The sequence below is a fragment of the Mastacembelus armatus genome, chromosome 13 (assembly GCF_900324485.2).
Source record: "Mastacembelus armatus chromosome 13, fMasArm1.2, whole genome shotgun sequence".
NCBI lineage: Eukaryota > Metazoa > Chordata > Actinopteri > Synbranchiformes > Mastacembelidae > Mastacembelus > Mastacembelus armatus.
In genome coordinates this window covers 10,249,171-10,270,525 of record NC_046645.1, presented here as the reverse complement: position 1 = coordinate 10,270,525, position 21,355 = coordinate 10,249,171, and the positions used below count along the sequence as shown (strand labels likewise).

Below are 21,355 nucleotides of genomic sequence, written 5' to 3'. Positions count from 1 at the left end.
TAGGTCTCTGTGTTAATTATTCAAGATTCAAGAGCTTTATTGTCATATATATTAGAGTACAATGAAAATCTTACATTGTTTACACCTCTCGAGAATGATAGGGTAGAAAGGGGACAAACATAACTTACATGGCCAATACAAAATATGTAGAAAATATAAAATATACCCTAAGGTTTAGCAAAAATATACATAAAATAGCATAAACTAGTAAGTGATGCTAAAAAAGAAAAGAACCCATATATTAATTAGAAAAACATAAAAGATTGTTGCAGTGCAAGTAGCAATAAAGTGACAATTTTAAAGTGTTTAAAGTGACTAGTTTTTAAAATTGTCCATGATTGTCTGTTAAATGCGTTATGTGTTTATGATGGTCCAGCAGGTAAAGTGCAGGTTGCCACTGAACAGGCTGAATTTAACTGGATGATACAGGTGGCCTGTTTTATCAGTCTAATGTCCTGGGGGTATAAACTGTTCTGGAGTCTGGATGTTCTGGCCATAATGCTCCGGTACCACTTGCCAGAATTAATGAGGGTGAAAAAATTGTGGATGGGATAGGTGATGTCCTTGATGATGTTGCAAGACCATTTGCAGATCATTTTGTTGTATATGTCCCGCAGTGAGGGGAGATCTGTCTCTGTGATTTTCCAGGCCAGCTTTATCACCCTCTGTAAAGCCTTTCTGTCCTGTGTAGTGCTGTTGCCAAACCACACAGCAATGTAGAAAGTTAAACTAAAGTTAAACTATTCTCCACAGTGCTTCTCTAGAAGTTATGGAGTATCTGTGATGACATACTAAATTTCCATAGCCTTCTCAGGAGGTACATTCTTTGATTGTCCTTGCTTACTAGTTTCACTGTTTTCTGTTGTTTTCATTTGACTGTCGTCTCATCTGCAAATTTTATGATGACGTTGTTAGGATGGCTAGCAACACAGTCATGAGTGATAAAAGTGTACAGCATCAGGCTGAGTACACAGCCCTGAGGAGTGCTTGTGTTCATTATGATGGTGCTGGAGGAGTGTTTTCCGAGGCAGACATGTTGAGGTCTACTAGTGAGAAAAGCTCAGTATCCAAGTACACAGTGCAGCAGACAGGCCCAATGTAAAAAAATAATTGTCAGGTCATACTGGTGATGTACTGAAGAAAAAGATGGTAAAGATTTTGTAATGTGGTATATAAAGATAAAACTAAGTATTCAGAATGGGCAAAGCAGCTCAAGATCTCAAAGGGATAATATCGGTTACAGTAACAGACAAAAATGTGAACTTTAACATCTATTATGACATTAATACCCATATTAGAACAGAACATAATTTGTCTCAACTAGGACGTCTCTTCCCCTCAGAGGAAGAGTGGGTGGAAACCACAGGATGAATGCAGAATGCATTGTATGGGTGCCAAGAGAACAGGATAGACAGATGTGACTGCCAAACTGTAGCATTGCTGAAGTGAAAGATGTGAATCATTATGTGTATTAATGCTAAGTAAGAAATAAGCAGATAATTGGTTGCCTTTTGTACTGCACAGACACAGCTCTCACTGAGGAAATGTTACAGATTTACAAATATTCCTTAATAGTTAAGAGTGTACATTACTTTAACAGTTCTTTTTTTTTTTTTTTTTTACACCCTATTTAATTACGTGTTACTGGAGAGAAGGTCATGAATTTGTTTCTCGGAACGTGCTAATTACATCTCAGTGTGACCTTTGAAAACAAAAAAAAGGGAAGGAGGGAAGGCCAACATCCGATACTAGTCCAGTGACATAAATGGTTTAATTCTGGGAAACCAGGCGGAATAAACATACATGTTGGTGGCCAAAACCAGATTGGTGTAAATAAACTCTTTCAATCTATTTTATTTACACAAAATTATTTTTATAGGCAATAAAATATAGAAATACATTTACAAGGAAATAAACAAATATAGGTATTATTTAATTGTTTCTTTATTGATTCTATGCAAGTGTTTGTCTTCCATATGTTGTCATTTCACACCTGTAAGTAATTAGAAGACATAAAAATCGCCACCTATATTTTATTGTGAAGATGACATTCTGCAGGTGGAAGCAGTTTCCAGTTCAGGTCACAGCATGTTGTGGTGCTCCAGTGCTTTCACTGCTAACAGTAAATGCCTTTGTGATGAGGCCAATGGGAACAGAGTTCAAAAATGTTACCAAAAGAATGCAGTCTATGCCAAATCATTGCCAACCTAATTAAAATGCCTTAGAAAATATTCCCATGAGTATAAAACAGAAATCAAATAGCTTTAGTAACTCAACTTTAAAAACAGGGTGGTTCTCTATGTCAAGTGGTGTGTTATTCAAATATTTGCAACCTTTTGTTACATATATCCCTAGATAAGACTAAGAAAATTGTTAACTATGCGTCAGAAGCTCAGTTGAACGCATGTGTTATAGTTGCATTTGTACTCATTTGTTGGCAAGATTTAAAGCCTAGAAATGACACAACCCTAAGGAGACTATGTGGAGAAGTACACTTCAACAAACAGCAAATCACTGGGGGATTTTAAGTCAAGGTTTTCGGCAAACGGATGTGAATGGGTATTGCTGAATATGACGACCGTGTTCAAATTGTTTCCTTGCCTTGTGACCTCACTGTATTTCCTCTTTGGCCTATGATTGTTTTGGTTCATTATATTAATGCTCTCAACCCATTCCCAAGAGCACTGGATTGAACTTCATTATCAGTGATTATGTAATTTTGGTGACACAGTGGTTAGCACTGTTGCCTCACAAAAAGAAGGTTCCTGGTTCTGTGTGAAGTTTGCATGAAGTTTTCTCCTTGTTTGTGTGGGTTTTCTCCAGGTACTCTGGTTTCCTCCCACAGTCCAAAAACATGTATGTCAGGTTGATTGGTGACTCTAAATTGCCCATAGGAATGAGTGTGAGTGTGTGAGGTTGTTTGTCTCTATGTGGCCCTGTGATGGACTGGTGAGCTGTTTTGTTTATGTTCAGATTAACCAAATTCATGACCGGTGATGTAATGTCAAGCAGCTGCTTCTGTGTTGTGCTTGTTTATGAGATCCACTTACAATATCCACTTAAAAATGATCTTATCACCTAAAACAAAGTGATCCATATCAATCCAGTAATGGTGGAAAATACACTCTTACATCATTATTGGAAATTTGGGGCTATGAAAGGGAATCTCCACTCTTCAGCTGCCTGAAATAAAAAACAAAAAGCTATCAAGGTCAGCCAAAAATTGCAATATAGGTTTATGTCAGTAGGTTTATGTCATAGTTTTTAGCACAGTCATCAAAAGAGAATCTGTAGCTCTCATTTTTTAACAACAGATCACAGTCCAAAAACATGTATGTCAGGTTGATTGGTGACTCTAAATTGCCCATAGGAGTAAGTGTGAGTGTGTGAGGTTGTTTGTCTATATGTGGCCCTGTGATGGACTGGTGAGCTGTTTTGTTTATGTTCAGATTAACCAAATTCATGACCGGTGATGTAATGTCAAGCAGCTGCTTCTGTGTTGTGCTTGTTTATGAGATCCACTTACAATATCCACTTAAAAATGATCTTATCACCTAAAACAAAGTGATCCATATCAATCCAGTAATGGTGGAAAATACACTCTTACATCATTATTGGAAATTTGGGGCTATGAAAGGGAATCTCCACTCTTCAGCTGCCTGAAATAAAAAACAAAAAGCTATCAAGGTCAGCCAAAAATTGCAATATAGGTTTATGTCAGTAGGTTTATGTCATAGTTTTTAGCACAGTCATCAAAAGAGAATCTGTAGCTCTCATTTTTTAACAACAGATCACAGTCCAAAAACATGTATGTCAGGTTGATTGGTGACTCTAAATTGCCCATAGGAGTAAGTGTGAGTGTGTGAGGTTGTTTGTCTATATGTGGTGATGGACTGGTGACCTGTCCAGGGTGTACTCCTGCCTTTTGCCCAAAGAAACCTCTAGCAGATACCTGTGAACCTAAATAGGAATAGATAATGGATCGATGGAGTTCTTTCTGTTAAATTCATAGTTTAATTTTTATGTTATGTCGTTGTCCCACTGTGCACTAGGTTTAGTTTTATTGTGCTTTTTAGGTGTAAAATATTTTGATCAGCAATATGCTGATATATTGCTATATATATATAAACTTTGATTCATTGATTATTTGCAAAAATGTGGCCAGGGACACTTTTGGATCGTAATCAGAAATGATCTCATCCTAGTATGTTATGATGACATCATAGTGTGCTAATGTGCTGAAGGAAACCCCACAGTCTGCAACTGATTAAGAAAAAAAAAACAAAACATCAAGTTATAAAGTTCTAGGGAGTAGCCTGTCATAAATAATAAACCAAACTATATACTATCCATACAGTTAGAACTTAAAAAGTTGGTTTCAACAACTTTTACCCTCCATGAATGTAACTGTTTCTGTGTCAGTCTATCTATTGTTTACATCTGGTGTGGGACTGTAAATAAAACAATCTCCTGATGTACTGGAGCCAGGCTATTAACTGAGTTTTAGTTCATTCATCAAAATGTTTCCTGCATGTATCTATTTCTTCTTGTCCCTGGACACACTCTTTCTTTTTTCTGATGAATGATCTAGTACTGAGTCACTGACTTCACCAGCAAATACAAGAACAATGTCTCCCTCTGCTGAGCGACTTTTGCCACACTTATTGTAATAGCTTTGACAAAGGAGCAGTAACAAAGCAGAATACTTTTCTAATTTAAGAAAAACTAGTGACACACGATGTCCAGTTTGTGTGTGATGAGCAAGTCCCCAACACAGTTTAGTTCTATCTTTTGTTAACGATTGTGTTGATTGTTATGTGTGTTATGTATTTGAAAATGTGCTGTTTGTTGTTAGACTCAGAAACTGCTTTAGTTTGTTTTCATTTTTAGTTCACCACAGAGTTGATGTAGACTGTGATATGACTGTTTTGGTGTGAGCACCATCTTTAGGCCAACTTGAACTACTTCAGTTTTTCTTTCAGTCGATGTGGAGAAACCATCAATACACTCAGACGGATCTTTCTAAAGCTCAAGGGAAAAAAATGGACAGTATTTTGACAAAGGAGTTCAATACTTTGTGAGATCCACTGAGGTGCTCTCCTGCTTTAGTGAGCCAACAACCTGTCAAAAGTGACAATGCTGTGGACAAATGTACCTGTAGACCAGTGCATTCACTAGTTCTTGACTGACTTCTTCTTTTCCTTTCGGCTGCTCCCTTCAGGGGTCGTCACAGTGAATCATCTTACTCTGTGTCCTCCTCACCCACACCAACTATCCTCATGTCCTCTTTCACTACATCCAAGAACCTCCTCTTTGGTCTTCCTCTAGGCCTGGCAGCTCTAACCTCAGCATCCTTTTACCAATGTATTCACTGTCCCTCCTCTGAACATGTCCAAACCATCTCAATCTGGCTTCCCTGGCTTTTTCTCCAAAACATCTAACATGAGCTGTCCCTCTGATGTACTCATTCCTGATCCTATCCATCCTCGTCACTCCCAGAGAGAACCTCAACATCTTCAGCTCTGCTACCTCCAGCTCTGCCTCCTGTCTTTTTCTCAGTGCCACAGTCTCTAAACTAGACAACATTGCTGGTCTCACCACTGTCTTGTCCACCTTTCCTTTCATTCTTGCTGACACTCTTTTGTCACAGATCACACCTGACACTTTCCTCCACCCGTTCCAACCTGCTTGCACATGTCTCTTCACTTCTTTTCCACACTCTCTGTTGCTCTGGACTGTTGACCCTAGGTACTTAAAATCCTCCACCTTCTTCACCTCTTCTCCCTGTAACCTCACCGTTCTACTGAGTCCCTCTCATTTACACACATGTACTCTCTTTTACTGCGGCTAAGCTTCATTCCTCTCATTTCCAGAGCAAACCTCCACCTCTCTAGATGTTCCTCCACCTGCTCCCTGCTCTCACTACAGATGACAATGTCATCTGCAAACATCATGGTCCACGGAGATTCCTGTCTAACCTCATCTGTCAGCCTGTCCATCACCACAGCAAACAAAAAGGGGCTCAAAGCCGATCCTTGGTGCAGTCCCACCTCCACCTTGAACTCCTCTGTCACCCCTACAGCACACCTCACCACTGTCTTACAGCTCTCATACATGTCCTGCACCACTCGAACATACGTCTCTGCATTCAAGTACAGAAAATGAATAAAGTGGCAGCTGCGCATGCTTTATGGGCCAGTTGGTGGCCAAAACATTTTTTATTTAAAATAAATATATATATATAAACCTAACACTCAATCAATGCTACTTTAGCACACAGAGTCAAGAGTTGGCAGTCAAACTTTACACGTACTTTTTTTTCTTGCTGGCTGCAAATCGGATATGGTTTATTATAAATTGCAAGCAACATGTTTTGAACAACGCCAATTAGACATTAATTGTCTTCCATACAGCGCCTCTTCTGGAAACGGAGTGGTGCGAATGGTATCATTGCGCGCGTCGTGTATATAGAGCAAAAAGAATCGTGGTTTTAATCGTTGTCAAGACAAAAATGTACGTTCAGTAACGAACCCTGATAATATATAGCAATTAAAATATTTTACCGTGTGCAGTTTTCAGCTTTTGGTAATTGGCTGAATATGGGAAGTAGCTAAAGATGTTCCGGCGGAGGGATACAATTCTCAAACCGAAGCGTAGTAGCACGCCGGCGTGGCTGAATTGAGGTTTCCGGGCAAGTTCAGTGTAAGACTGTGCCTAGACTCCCCGTGAGACTGTGTTCATTAAAGTGCGACAGCGTTGAACTGTTTCATTATAGCAACTGACATCTACCTGGGTTAAATACAGAACCGTATCCCGGGCGTTTATTTCATCTCCACGCAGCTTGAGAGGTCAACGAGGCGATGGTGAGTAGAGACGGGCTAACGTTAACTAGCAGCACTCACACTGGTTAGCTCGGTGACGTTAGCGTCTAACTTGGTTAACTCACTGCACCGCTTCGCCAACACCGAGTCCTCGTTATAGCATCTAGTTTTTCTGCAGTGTTGCAAATCTCCTCTTAGTCGTCTAATGAGCCAGGTTAGACTCAGTACGTTAGCGTTTAGCTCTATGACGCTGACGTTAATGTTTTACTAGCTAGAAAGCTGCACGCTTTCTGACACGCTGACGTCAAGCTAAACTTAAAAACTGTCTGTGACAATTATCCCCAGTGTGTTTTGTTTAATGGTAGTTGATCTAACGTGAAACCATTTTCTTCAAAACCGTTTTCTGTTATGTCTCAGCTGCGCAGCCCGCACACAAGCGAAGGGGGAGGACGGGGGGGCGGGTGAAATGAAATGAAATATCTGTTTATTTGTTAAATTGTTCGTAATTTGCGTTAATGTGCGTTCACCTCCGTGCTTGGACCAAGCTTTGCAGCGTTTCTATCGCTATCTTTGAGTCAAGAGTGGGCGTGGTGGTGGTGTAGGGGCTGCTGTGTAAAAATAGCCCGTCCGGTGTTAACGTGATCTTGACACTCACCTCGTTATTCTTGCCAGGCAGATATCGAAACTCCGCTGTCTTGCTAACTGGCGTTTTGCAATATCTCACAACAAGTTGTTGCGGCATGGGGTCGTACCTCTTGCAGGCACATCAGCAGGGTGTTTTAAATGGAGTGTGACATGCGCAACAAGCGAGAAAAGCAAAAAAAAAAACAATTAGGATTACATAAGAATACAGCTCACCAGTAGGCTCGTTGCATTGGGGTTTATAAAGGTGGTGTTGCAACATTTTGGCTCATGTGTGGTCGCAGCAGCACCACCATGACAGCATCTCCTCCGTTACGTATTGCGCCATAACGTCGAACCGCATTCTGCTCCTGCTGAACGATCCTCTTTGGCACCCCCCCCCCCCCCCCCGCATTGAACCAAACCACGCTTGGTGCAGTAGGCTGTCAGGACCCGCAGTGCACCCTCCAAAATGAAAGCTGACTGTCTAAGAGAAAAAAAGGAAATTGTTGCACTACAAGTGTTCCCTCTCATCTGTCTCCCCTGTGATACCTTTTCCCACTGTGATACCTTTTCCCACTGTGCTGTATAAGAACAGACACATGATCGGGGATAAATATTGTTATTGGCCAAGTAAAGAAACTTGGATCCTTGGGCAATACCTTGTCCTATGACACGCTACCCAAACTGACTCTAACCTGACTGTGATTTTAAAAACATCACCTGCAGTGCTTGCAGATTTTTGTTTGCAGTACAAGAACATTTGACATGATCTATTGTATACTGGTGAGTTTAAAGACAGGGAAGCTACTTCACTGAGCACTTCTCGTAGCAGCCATATAAATCCTTTAATTCTCGACTGTGCTGTGCTCTGATCCAGACACTGCTTGCTTCAGCACCACCAAATTGGCTGGCAGTGGATGGAACGGATACTCTGCAGTCTGTCTTACTCCTTCTTCGTTTTATCCTGCCACTCCCCCCATCCAACACAGTGACTCATGGAAATTGACTCCAAAAACACATGGCATTTCAAGCTATAGCTTTGTTAGCTTTATCCACTTTGGTTTTGAAAAGGCGAGGGGTTGTTAGTAACTCGTTTATCCTTCATTTGAGATGCAGTAGAAAACCAGTGTTCTGTTCATTTGATGCATTAGTACTGAGGCTAGTTCTGTAGTGTTTGTTCTGTGCAGCAGTTCATTTCTTGCTATGCCCGATCAAGCTATCTGAATATGACACACTGACAATATGAAGAACTATACGGTCATAAAGCAGCAAGCAACAGTTACCACCATAATAAATTGATCCTCACATCTGTTCAGTAAAAAAAAGATACACAGACGTGGTTAGTCGCAATGATATTCAGTGTGCTACATTGGCGACCCTGTTCATGTCTCACTAATTATAGCAGCCCTGTGTATTTCGGGCTGTGGAGTATTTATACCCATCCCTCATCACACTTTCTGAGCCATGTTGACTGACTTAGACAGACCTGGTAAGACCTCATGTGGATGACAGAATGGCATCTCAGATGAAGCTAAATAATCTTTTGAATGTATGAGTGCCAAAACTATTCATCTTTTGTTACAAGTAAAAGTGGTAAAAACCTGTGTAAGAGCAGCATAGATGGATGAGCATAATAAAGGACAGTAAGGTTAAACTGTATTTTTGTTTTTTTTTTTTGTTTTTTTAATAGCTTTTCATCTGTAAGCATAGTCTTCAGCTAATTAGGTAATATCTGGGTGTGGTTGTGCAATGATGTTAGTCTGTTTTGAACTCATTTGTTATAGAGTTAATATGCATTACAGATCTGTGCATATAGTGTAGTCACCAACAGATGCTCCACATCAGACCTTTTGGAAGTTTGTATCTATTAAATTATTGTGGTCAAGTTTTGTAAGCCACACCCACTCTTTGAATATCATACTTTAAAAACCAAAGATGGTCCTAATAAAGATGCTGTAAAAGTCCCTGCTTTCCTTCCTTACACAGAACAGCAACTGTGGTCAGATTGACTTCATGTCATGTTGATGTGAGTTTACAATGTGGAAAAATTTAATAATTCATAGGCACTTAGAAAATGATACTGATAGCATTGTCCATGTTGGGAACAACGAATGCAGTTATTTATTTAGAAATCATGACAGAAAACTAAATTAAAAGCAAATTTGAAGACAAGGGCACTAGTTTTACTCTTTTCATCAAGACAATCATTTATGTGTATATCATGTAACAGAGATGCTTTAAGGAATTAAAATAATTTTCCCAACTTTTATCTCTATATTTTTAACCTAGCGTTTTAACAAAACACAATGGTGTTTTTAAATTTGCAGTTGGGATATCTAAGAAGCTGTTGTTCGATTAGTTTTATGTAGCCCGTATTAATCAATGAGGGAAAAAAAAAAAGCTTTTTTAATCCTCATCCAGTATGTTTTGCATACGGCTATTGATGTTGGGGTGTATTCCAGCATTCCTAGGTCACTGTCTTTCAGCAAAGGTAGCAGAAGCACTGCAGTATGTAATTACATATGTTTGGTGTGGTTTTATTGTTTATAATAAAATAAATTGGGTTGACTATTGCAGTAGATTCACTGGGATCACCATCGCTGTTATTACGTCAGTAGTCAAAATGAGAATTGTGTCATCCTTGGAATTGGGAGATGTCTATTATATTATGTCTGTCCTGTTATCATGTCTAATAAACTGATACTCTGTGGATAATTAAAATGTTTCCATTTGTACTGCTGTACAGAAATAATATTATATATTCTATGATCAAATAAAGATTATTAGTCATTAACAGAGCTGCCTGATTTATCAATGTATTATTCTTTGATTAACAGGCTGACCAGCTGACTGAGGAGCAGATTGCTGGTGAGTACATATTTTAACTATTCTTGGTTTGTTTTTAGATTAGCAGCTCCTTAATTCATTGTCAAACCTAAGAAATTAACAGCGTCTGAGAGATTAAACGAACCAGGGGCAATCGGGATATAAGCTGGGAGTTCAGGTCTGGTCCTGCTTATGTCACTATCCTACTAACTAGTTAATTACATTCACATGGATTCCTTTAGTGTTAGTCAGACCCTGATGATGTGGGTGCATTGAAAATCAGCAGGCTTTTTGAGTCAACAGTCTCGGGAAGAAAGCTCACATGAAGAGCTCACAGTTAAAGATGTTTTTTCTTTTCAGACTGTGAAAAAGTGAAGTGTCTTTTTGACTTCAGTGCTCATGGCATGCTTACAGTGTTATTTCTGTAAATGCACAGAATTCAAGGAGGCGTTCTCGCTGTTTGATAAGGATGGTGACGGTACAATCACTACCAAGGAGCTTGGGACTGTGATGCGATCTCTGGGACAGAACCCCACTGAGGCTGAGCTGCAGGACATGATAAATGAGGTGGATGCTGATGGTGAGGAGAAAAAGCACAAGCACACAAGGTTTATACACACAAGGTAGAACTTTGAATTACTATAATTAAGAGTGATACTCATCTCAAGATTTTCCTTTAGTTGAAAAAAGGATTTCCTGGGAAGGTTGACCATTATACGTACTTGGTATGACATTTTTAGCTTCCTCATAATTAGTGACAATTTTAAATGTGGCCATTGGTGTCTACAAGATTATTCCCTGGTGGTACCTGTGTGGTAGGCCAAAATCTTAATGGGCAATCTCATTGAATGTATCTAGCTAAATGTAAAACTCTATGAAACCAGATGTCTAAAATTTACCACCACTATATGTAGAATTTGAGATTTCCCCAATTCTGGGCCCTGTACAATCTGTGCTTACATACATAGTTTGAGTAATGAAATTGTAGTGTGCTCTTGGACTGGTAGGCTCACTTTTTTAGGCAAAGTAACAAAATTTCTCAAATCTTTCTGTTCCTATGACTAGGTAATGGTACAATTGACTTTCCTGAGTTCCTGACCATGATGGCCAGGAAGATGAAAGATACGGACAGTGAGGAGGAGATCCGAGAAGCCTTCAGAGTCTTTGACAAGGTACGTTAGAATTGACAAGTCAGAATATGAATTAGCACCTGTGTGCTTTCCACAGATCAGTTTGTATGTCTGCTGTATGCAACTAAAAAAACATGTTCACACCTGTTTATGTAATAAATTATTGAATGTTCAAAGGCTGAACAATTTGACTTTGATGGCATTGATCTTTCACAGAACATAAATTTCTTACTGGGGTCTTTATAAAGGTTTTCCTTTGGGGTTTCTGTACTAGCCAGGCAATAGTGTCGTACCATGCTAACATCAAAATATTTAGCTGCGAGTAAGGGCAGACAGAAGAAGCACACTGGTATTGTACTCACATCTCGCATATTAAAAATTGTAACTATCAAAACTATAGTTCCTCTCTTGCTTTCTGCAGGATGGTAATGGTTACATTAGTGCAGCAGAGCTACGGCACGTCATGACCAACTTGGGGGAGAAGCTGACCGATGAGGAGGTGGATGAAATGATCCGTGAGGCTGACATTGATGGGGATGGGCAGGTCAACTATGAAGGTGAGATATTTGTTTTTTAAGTTGCGACCACCACCACAGTGATCCGTGTAAGTTTACAGTTTAGGAAATGCATGGTGACAAACTAGCAACAACTATCGGAGTGTTTTGTTTTTTTTTTCCCCCCCCTTTGCTGTTCTGTTTGCCGTTTCGACGATCCACTCAAGTTGTGCACTGTTATTCCCTAATCTTTGTCAAAATTTCTTCTTACAGAGTTTGTCCAAATGATGACTGCCAAGTGAGGAGAACACTGAATTTTCTCTCAATGTTGCTTGTCCTCTTAAGATCACTGTCTTTAAGAACCAAAAAAAGGAACAATTATCAGATGATAAACTTCCCCCCAAAATCACTTACCTGTAGAATTTTGCAATTTGTGCTTCAGTACATCCAACTACTTCGAAGGTATCTGTTTAGCATACACCAACAGAATAATCCCTAGAGAAGTTAATGGACCAAGCTTTAAGAGGGCCGAAGCCCCAGTACTCCAGACCAAGATTCTGCTGAGTCACCCAGCTCCTGATTAATTTAGAGGGAACGAGCAACAATGAAAAGGCAGAACCCATGCCACAGTTTGTATAGACACGTTGGCTATTTAATTCTTTCCAAATCTTCAACAAAGACAATTGACTCTTGCAGCAGTGGTGATTCTCTAAATACTGAAATACTCTTTCTGCATGCACCCTTTTCTGTGGCGGTCTCTTGTCACAACAAGGAGGCTCTGATCCTATCAGAGGTAGTGGTCAGATTGTGTACACACTGGAGGTATATACATAAATATATAGCTATATATCTGTAAAATTTGTGTCACTATTGATTACTGCAAGAGCAAGTAGTTGCAATATAGGGTGTTCATTGGTGCTCGGTTTCAGATGAGCATTCTTATACCTTGAAGAGTTTGGACAAGAGTGAGAAACTGAAAACGCAGGAGGTCTTTTCTCCATGTGGGATGTTATATTGTCTTGTTTTGAGTCGTGGGCTTCACATTTCCTGCAGCACTGGTTGGAGACAATAGGTTGTATTGCTTCAGGATGACATTTGTGAAAATACTTGAGGACTGCAGTTAATACATTTGTTCTGCAAACAAATATTCTGATGATACAGTATTGATGTAATGCTTTATAAATGTGTTCTGAAATATTAATGTATTGATGACAAACTTTGGTCACAAAATATATCCATATATATTAGTGTATCGTAAAGTTTGCATTGCCTATTGTTGTAGTAAATGACCTGTGACATGTTTTCTCTTTGGTTTTGAAATGTGCCATAATACTCTGATAAACGCCTCAACCTTCTTGCAAGACTTGTAGTTCATTAGAATATAATAAAGCTACTTAATATAATAACATATAAAAAAATACATGCAGTTGAACATATTTGCACTTTGGTGTAAACCATGTGGATATTAAAAAGGTTTTGAAGAAACCAAATGTCACTGTTGCTGCTGCTATAACAACTCATATGTTTCACACTTTCTTCATCCTTGTTGGTGTCTGATCTTCAGTTTGTAGTCCAGTGATTCAAACTTCAACCTGTTTGCTGTTTTACTGAACACAATACATATACTGTATATTCACAAATATACTGCTCGTGGTGGGGGTGATGCGTTTCAATTGGGCTAGTAGAATGGGACTTTCAGATGGGGATGAAATGGGATTGTAGCAAAGAATCCAGCATTAGATGAGAGAATGCTTTCAGTGTTAGGTTTTTGAACAGTTGGCTAAATTTAAAAAGCAGGTTAGCTGAGGTATCTTAGGATTCCTCAAAGCACGATGCTAAAATACTGCTCTCTGAGGTGTTTAACTTGATTACCTTAGATTGAGTTGTTTTGAAAGTAAATGGTAAATGAACTGTTAACTTCTGAAGGTATCTAAAATGTAAAGATGTGATATATTTTCCATAAACCAATAAATTGATTAAGCTTTACTTCATTTCCATGTCATCTTTAATATGAATCTCTTTTATGTATCCCATTCCTATCGTTGCTATCACACTGGTGACTGAAAAATAAATCGGACTGATATTCACACTTTAAATACCACTCGTAAATATTGCATGATATCCTTTCCCAACCAAAGTCTCTGTGCCAAAAAGAAGCAGAGATCCTTAGCTTGGGTCAAGGCGCATTGCCCTATCCCTCCACAGAAGAAGCTATCCCAGGCACAGCTATATTTAGTGGCTCATGAGATTGTTACAGGAGCCTGTGCTAATCCAGGTCAGTGGGGGTCATGACTTCTTACCCCAACACTATATGCAGACAAGGCTCGCTCGCCTTCTTGCTGATGGACATGAAGAGCCAATGGGATGAGTTTTTATCTGGAGCAGGTAGATGTGATTGGATGTGTGGTTAAGTAGGTAAGGTGAATTAGTAAACAGGTGCACACTCAGCAGGATGGCTATGGGCGATTATCCCTCTGTGTAATGGCAGACCAGGGAGGCTAACTGATGTGGCTGGAAAGTGATTTGCTGCCTTTACCACCTGTTGACTTATTTCAGTAAAAGTCAACTATCTGCAGTGGTAGGAAATAGTTAAGTACATTTACTCAGCCACTGCAGCCTACTTTACAATAGTGCACAGTTTTGCTGTAATGTACCTATTTGGCCATATTTGAATTATCTGCTACTTTGCTATACAGCTTGTTGCTTATATGTATGTGCCCTAAAACAGTGACATTTGATCATTTGTTTTGCATGTAACCATTATAATCTGAAAATGTATCTGTCAAGTAACTGTCAAAATTATAAATATACAGTACTTTCTTGCAGGTAAACCAGTGGCAGAATGATATTTGGTTGCTCTAGTCAGCTACATCATAATGGCACTTACAGTATATGATTAAATGTATAGTTATATTCCACCAGTGTCTCTAATCAAACACCTTTTATGTATCACAGGGATAAAAGTCAGGTTGAAGACAGGTGCTGTACAGACAGTGGCCCATAAAGCTTCCATAAAACATTAACTGAGCAGTTTACCCTAGCTTGAACACTAGGTGGCATAGTTGCATGAAATTGTAACTCAGCCTGCAGTGTCTCATGTGGGACAAGTGCAGCACATTAAGTACAGTTCAGGAGATAGAAACAGAAAGAAGATAAGATGAAAGCAGCCGAATGAACAAATAATTTAGTGACTTTCTCTCTAACAGTGATTTAATGCAGCTTGCTTTAAACCAACATGTTCTCAAAATGCAGAAAGAAGACGCTATAGGTGTGTGTTTGTGTTTGTGAGAGGGAGAGGGAGAGAGAGAGAGAGTGTGAGTGTGTGTGTGTGTGTGTGTGTGTGTGTGTGTGTGTGTGTGTGTGTGTGTGTGTGAATCAATTGCATGGTAAGTCATTCATGTGTTTACTTGGTTACACCACACCCACTATTCCATAATTGTGTACACTGCAGTGTAACCTAATCACTCCTTTGCTTGAAATCCACAGAGTATTCCTTTTCATTCTCATTATACCCTGTCGAGGAGGGGGATGTGGAGTGTTATGTAAACTGCATCCTGCAATGCTGCCTCCTGAATAATGTCACTTTTAGGAATCATATGTTTGTACAGTTCATTCGTTGTATACTCACAGTCCTTCCCCTTCCTGAAACATGTACTATATACAACAGAATCTCACTACATGTCTTCGTCTGATATCTCCTTACCCTGAAACTATTCACTCTCACATTATTCTTGCCACCCTCACTCACTTTGCATGTGACCAAACCAGCACAATAAACACAATTTGCCTTTCCCTGCACACTGTGTTTGTGTGTTTTCTTTCTTGTCTACCATTGCTCTGCTTTCTGGCTTTCTGACTTTCTGGCTCTGCATTTGGAAAAGCTGTTCTGCACCATTTTTCTGTGACAAAGGGCAATAGGCTGTGCAGTGTCAGTGAAGTGGTCGAAGCTGTTAACCACCAGCTTGTGCTGCAAATGATAGAGAGTATAGTGTTAGTTAGTAGTGAGGATAATTCTTCTTTCAGTAGCTCAGTGCTGGTTTTGCTCATATCTCCAGCTTGATGTTAGGTAACATGCCTCATACTAAATCAACAAAGCATTGCTGTTAAAACAATGCCCTCTGCAACGATGACCCACCCTTTTTGTCTTGTAACATCATAAATCATAGGAAGTGTATGTGGACCTGCCACCTCTTGTCACAGGTTCACAGGTATTCAGCTATTGAAGCAGAGAGTGATTTATTGAAATATTCTAAGAGCTTCTACTGTGACATAAGGAATATGCTGATTAATGCTCTGTTAACCAAGGAGGAGTGCACTAACTGGTTAATAAATATCCTCTGTGTGACAATTTGTTACTCAGGTTTGCAGCTTTTTACTGATTATGCTGTGTTTGATATATATGTGCAACACAGAGATACACTTTATTTACTCAAATTTAGTAAATAAAGATCATTTTTTTGTATTTTCATCATTAATGAACAGTTGAATTGAATTGCCTTAACCCTCGACCACCAGGACAACCTCCCTGATGAAAGATGAGAGTAAAAAATAACAAATTACGAGAAAATCTTCCAAATTTGACTTTCTTTAATGAAACACATTTTTGTATTAAAGCCAAGCATTCTGGCAGGAAATTAGTGGATCTTGGCTGTTAAAAGTACTGTGGATGAGAATGATGAGGAGAATGTGCAACAGCTGAGCAGGTGGGTGGACCAGGTGACCAGGAATGGCAGGAAAGGCTGAGGTTACACTGCACAGCAAGAGGGAGCAGCAGGACTGAGAAGAAAATAAGCAAGGAACTATGACATCTGTATGGCATGCACTTCCCATAGAGTTTAGAAAATCAACATCTGTGTCTACTTCCCCATCGGTCTCCATACCTAATAACAGCTAGAGGTTGAGTAATGGCAACTGGACTTCTAGTTTTTCGGTCGAAATGTTTCACCATTCATCAGTCTGAGAATCGTCACAGTCATATCTAATAACGTATTTACTTTTATTTTATCTGGATCTTTTCCATGTCTTGTTTTTTATTCCTTCGTTATTTTTTGTGAAGAATTTTCTAATTTGTTGTCAGTAGTCCTGCAATCCATCCATCCATCCATTATCCCCACTTGTTCCTATTTAGGGTTACCTAACCTGGACAGGTCACCAGTCCATCGAGTTTTGAAACAACAACAACAACAATAATAATAATTTACTACTAATAATTATTATAATTTTTGCATCCCACTGAAATAATAAAATAAAAAACATTATATAATGACAACCACTGCTTAGAAAATAATAGTGGTATTTATGATGATGTGGCTCTGGAAAGCCATGAGCTTGGATCAATAAATGGTTGGTTCTTAGGACTTTACTACTCAGCATACAGTATATCAGTGAAGTGGTTTCAGATGGGAGATTCCCCCTGGACCTTTTCTATTTACAGACCACAATAGTGTTATGTTTTTTCCTTGACTGTATCAAGCTACGTGTGTGTTGAGGCTGACTATTGAAACCAAAATGGAAGCAGAAACCTGAACAGTGCCCCTGCCAAGCACCTAAATGTCAGTTACTGGGAAAATAAATCGAAAGAGACTAGGAGGAGAAGTGCAAACAGCTTGTTTTCAACACTACTAGAAAGAGGAACTATATAAAAATAGTCTGCTTTCATCCTGTCTTTAAGAACAAGGCGGGGCCTCATGATATTTTCACTTTAGGGCGAGCACTGTCTTTTTCACTTTGTGGGTCATTATCAGATTCCCTTCTACATCTGTATAAGAGCTCAGCAGAGGTACTTTGAATTTTTCTGTTTATAATCTCTGATGTTATTTATCTTTTTACAATTGAATCTTACAATTCATAGATTGCTATGGCTTCAATATGCTTCACAGTACTTCAGATCACACCGTGTGTGGTCTGACCACTTCTAAAGCTGAAAGTCTTTATACTCTAAGTAGTCCAAATGGGCCCACTTAAAGTCGGCAATCATAACCATCATCCCTTTCTAACGATTAGGTGTCTTTTGTGTGTCTGTGCAGTTTTGATATGATGAATTTTTCAAATGGGGATGCAGGGAAACAGTGGACACTTCCAGAAGGTGTTGTGTTAGGAACACTTGCCTGCTTTCATACAAGCCTTTATATGAAAAGGGCTGTGTTGCAAAAACACAGGTCATCTGGTGTTGGAAAATAGAGGATTATTTACAATAAACAGAAGTGATAATTGTGTTAGAGTACTTTTGTGTAGCACTGTTTTGTGTGTGATTTTAAAATTGCCTTTTTTGTTGTAAAATCCCAAAAATAAATGTTGCACTTGGTCCAAAACTTGTCTTGACCAGGTCAGAAAAACAGTGGATTGTATATTTTATGGACAGAAAGCAACATAGGATATAATATGTTCCCAGGTATGTGATTGGAAAGTGGTCTTGTCGTGAAGATTTATGATGGCATGGCCTGATAACCCCCTCTTTCGGGCCACATGACAGGCAATCTAGACAGGGTGTGTCCCTAGAAAGGTTCCCTTTTCTTGGCACTTTCCATTGAGTATTTTGGTAACTGTCACTTGGTATGTAGGATCTGTAGCCCAAGACAACATCCATAGCTCTGTTTAGACAGAGAAGCTGCTGAAAAAACAATTTTTATTGGCAAAGAAAACATCTTCACATTCCATTGAACAAGTTAAGCCAATGCAAGCCTGGCTTATTATTTTTCCATTGCAGGTGTCAGTTTGTTTGACAAAAGTGTCAGATAATTGTCAGTACTCCATATATTGAAATTAGGTGGTATATTGTATAAAAAAAGTGAGTAATTGTTGAGATGAAGAAAGACTATCTTACTTTGAAATTATTTCTGTATAAATTAGTCTTGGTTATTCATGTGCATTTTGCTAAATAAAATTCTATGTGGATTTAATGTCTTAAATGTTTAACATGAATATTTCATTATTCATATCGAACAAAAGTCTCAGTGGAGCAGTAGTTTTAAGATTTTCTGCTGTTTTGCCTGTTTTAAAATTATACAAACCTACGTGTACAAACCTGTTTGTATATGTTGCTTTATTTTTCACTGCTGCTGCACAACAGAGTTCATGTTTTCTTTCCTCTGTTCCATTTGTCTTCTCCTATTTGGTTACTTTTAATCTTTCCACGTATTTTCTATAGATGGCAATCATAGACAATGGGAAAGCAGTGAGTTCATTGTACACATATACTTGTTTTTGTTGTGTAAGAGAGACCTTTATATCTTGAATCTAACAAGCTCTGAACTTCAATCTTTAGTGAAAGCAGGTGTGTTGAAGAGGTAAACCAGCTGCTGCTTAATCAGAGTCATCAAGCTGTAGGCACAATTAAGTGAACATTGATTTCTTAATTTGCTTATTTTCGGGAGGGGGGATATATAAGGTCACAGCTATAATTGTGTGATGAAATGAGCCCACAGTTATTTTGCAATCTGAGTGTGTGTGTGTGTGTGTTTGTGTGTGTATTGACATATAGATTGCCATATAGATTGTATGTGTGTGCGTGTTTGTGCGCGCGCTCCCCCATCAGCAGCACCAGTCAGCGTTGGCTCATTGAACACTGTTTACCATTACCCATGTGGTCTTCACTGGTCTCTTAAGAGTAAAAACTAATGAAAAGGAGGAAATGAAATCCTCGAATGAATAGCCTCATGCCTTCCACAACTTCATGACATACACAGCTAAAATATCTGCTGGATAATTACAGAATGTAGTTATTTCCATGACTTAGAAGCTTGATACTTATCAATCAGTGAAAACAGATCGGACTAATTACTGAGGAAATGTTGGACAAATAAAGCAATCACACTGAATAAAAGGAGAAAAATATGCAAAGACATGGAAGCCTTTTTTTTTTTTTGTTCTCCTTTTTCTCCCTCCAACAACACACATGCTGCTTTCCTTTCCCTCAGCATGTTTTTCTATGTTGAGCTGGACCTAAAACAGTGTGTACAGTGTTGGCCGCTTTTTAAAATATGATAACGCACATATATACAACATTATGCACAACATACATACATCAAATATGACCTTTTCTTCACCAGATCCAAGTCAGAAAACAGTGGGAGTATTTTTTTTTCTCATCTACCCACAGTTACGTTTCTGTACTTCATATTCAGCTCTCTGTCACCGGTAACGTTCTGCTTTCAATTAGGAACAAAAGGGTCAGGCAGAAAACAACCAAGACCAAAATTCTCTGGGCTCCAAATGTTTCGAAACTTCGGTCAAGACAGCGTGAGGTTAAAATCCCATACCTATCTAGTGAGTTATGAGTTACAATAAATGCATATGATACAATTTTTACTGATACTGGCTCTGGTCCTGAAAATTTCCCATTTACGTAAGTTGGTGGTTTGTCACAAAAATCAAGTGATATTCAGTGTCCATGTCCACACCTGCCAACAAATACTGATGCTTTTGCAGGAAAAAGCCAAAGGTTGACATGCAATGTTTCATTCCATTTATAGTGGTGGATAGAAGCCCACTCTTGGATTCAGTTGGAGAAGGAAATGATGCTTACCAGACCACAGACGTCCATTTTACGGTGAGACAACTTCTATTGATCTTCTATCAACACTCAAATGTGCTTGAAAGTCGCTGTACCATGGTTAGTTACTGTACTGTAGCCATGATAATGACTTCAGAAAAGAAAAACGCAGGTCAGTAAAACACTCATCTGGACTTTCCATGTGTCTTCAAGCACAACGTCCCGACAGATAGAAGTGTGTTCAGTATCATGTAAAATGTCTTTATGTTTCATTCCAGTAAAAGAATCCCATGTTAAAACGTGTAAGTGGTTAATATATTAATAGAATATATTTTAGAGCTTAATGTTAAGCTGTCAAAGTAAAAGATATTTCTTCTTTGTGCTTTTTATTCTGCCATCAGGAGCAAACCAGTTAGAATACAAAGTTCATTCATATCCCTGCTCCATTCATCCATCCATGCTATTGTCCATCAAGCCATTATCTATCAATCCACTGATCATTCATACATTCATCCATTCATCCATCTACTATCATCCGTCAGCTCATGATCCATCACTCCACTAATCAATCACCCAGTCATCCATCTCTCTACTATTATCTTTCAATTTATCCATCCAGCAGATAGGCCACCCATTCAGCCATTTGCCTTTCCATCCTTAATCCATAATCCATCAATCCATCCATCCTTTAGTAATCCATGTATTCATCCATTCATATATTACTACCAATAATTTATCCATCCATCTGATTTTTATTATAATCCATCTGTGCAACAATCTGTCAGTCTAAACATTCATCCACCCCCATTATCCACTCGTCCATCAGTCTGTTCATCCAGCCATCCATGCATCCATCCCATCAGCATCTCTCATCTTTCATATCTTTATAGCTATCATCCATCATTCATTTATCATCTTTCCAGCCTTTTATCCTTTCTTTATTTACTGACTATGGCTTTATTAAAGATG

At 38.8% G+C, this 21,355-nt stretch overlaps 2 protein-coding genes across 3 annotated transcripts in view; both read left to right on the top strand.

Moving 5' to 3' along the window:
* The first annotated feature begins 6,658 nt into the window (after nt 1–6,658).
* calm3a (calmodulin 3a (phosphorylase kinase, delta)) lies at nt 6,659–13,881 on the top strand. The gene is made up of 6 exons (XM_026327431.2): nt 6,659–6,863; nt 10,283–10,313; nt 10,708–10,851; nt 11,337–11,443; nt 11,823–11,958; nt 12,169–13,881. Exons 1-6 carry the CDS (start codon nt 6,861–6,863, stop codon nt 12,195–12,197), a joined length of 450 nt encoding a protein of 149 aa, XP_026183216.1. The 5' UTR covers nt 6,659–6,860; the 3' UTR covers nt 12,198–13,881.
* Nucleotides 13,882–17,594: 3,713 nt separating this feature from the next.
* Nucleotides 17,595–21,355, top strand: part of ptgir (prostaglandin I2 receptor) — a 29,125-nt gene continuing 25,364 nt past the window's right edge. The window contains exons 1-2 of one of the 2 annotated variants that reach the window (XM_026317850.1): nt 17,595–17,674; nt 20,367–20,443. The gene's annotated coding sequence lies outside the window, so the exon portion shown is untranslated. Of the gene's footprint in view, nt 17,675–19,896; nt 20,161–20,366; nt 20,444–21,355 lie in introns of those variants that run through there. The other variant, XM_026317859.1, reaches the window with a different exon arrangement.

Bases quoted from the DNA above. Each gene is read 5' to 3' on its own strand.
- calm3a (XM_026327431.2), top strand. The intron at 10,314-10,707 runs GTGAGTACATAT...GTAAATGCACAG, and splicing joins GACTGAGGAGCAGATTGCTG to AATTCAAGGAGGCGTTCTCG. The intron at 11,444-11,822 runs GTACGTTAGAAT...TGCTTTCTGCAG, and splicing joins CCTTCAGAGTCTTTGACAAG to GATGGTAATGGTTACATTAG.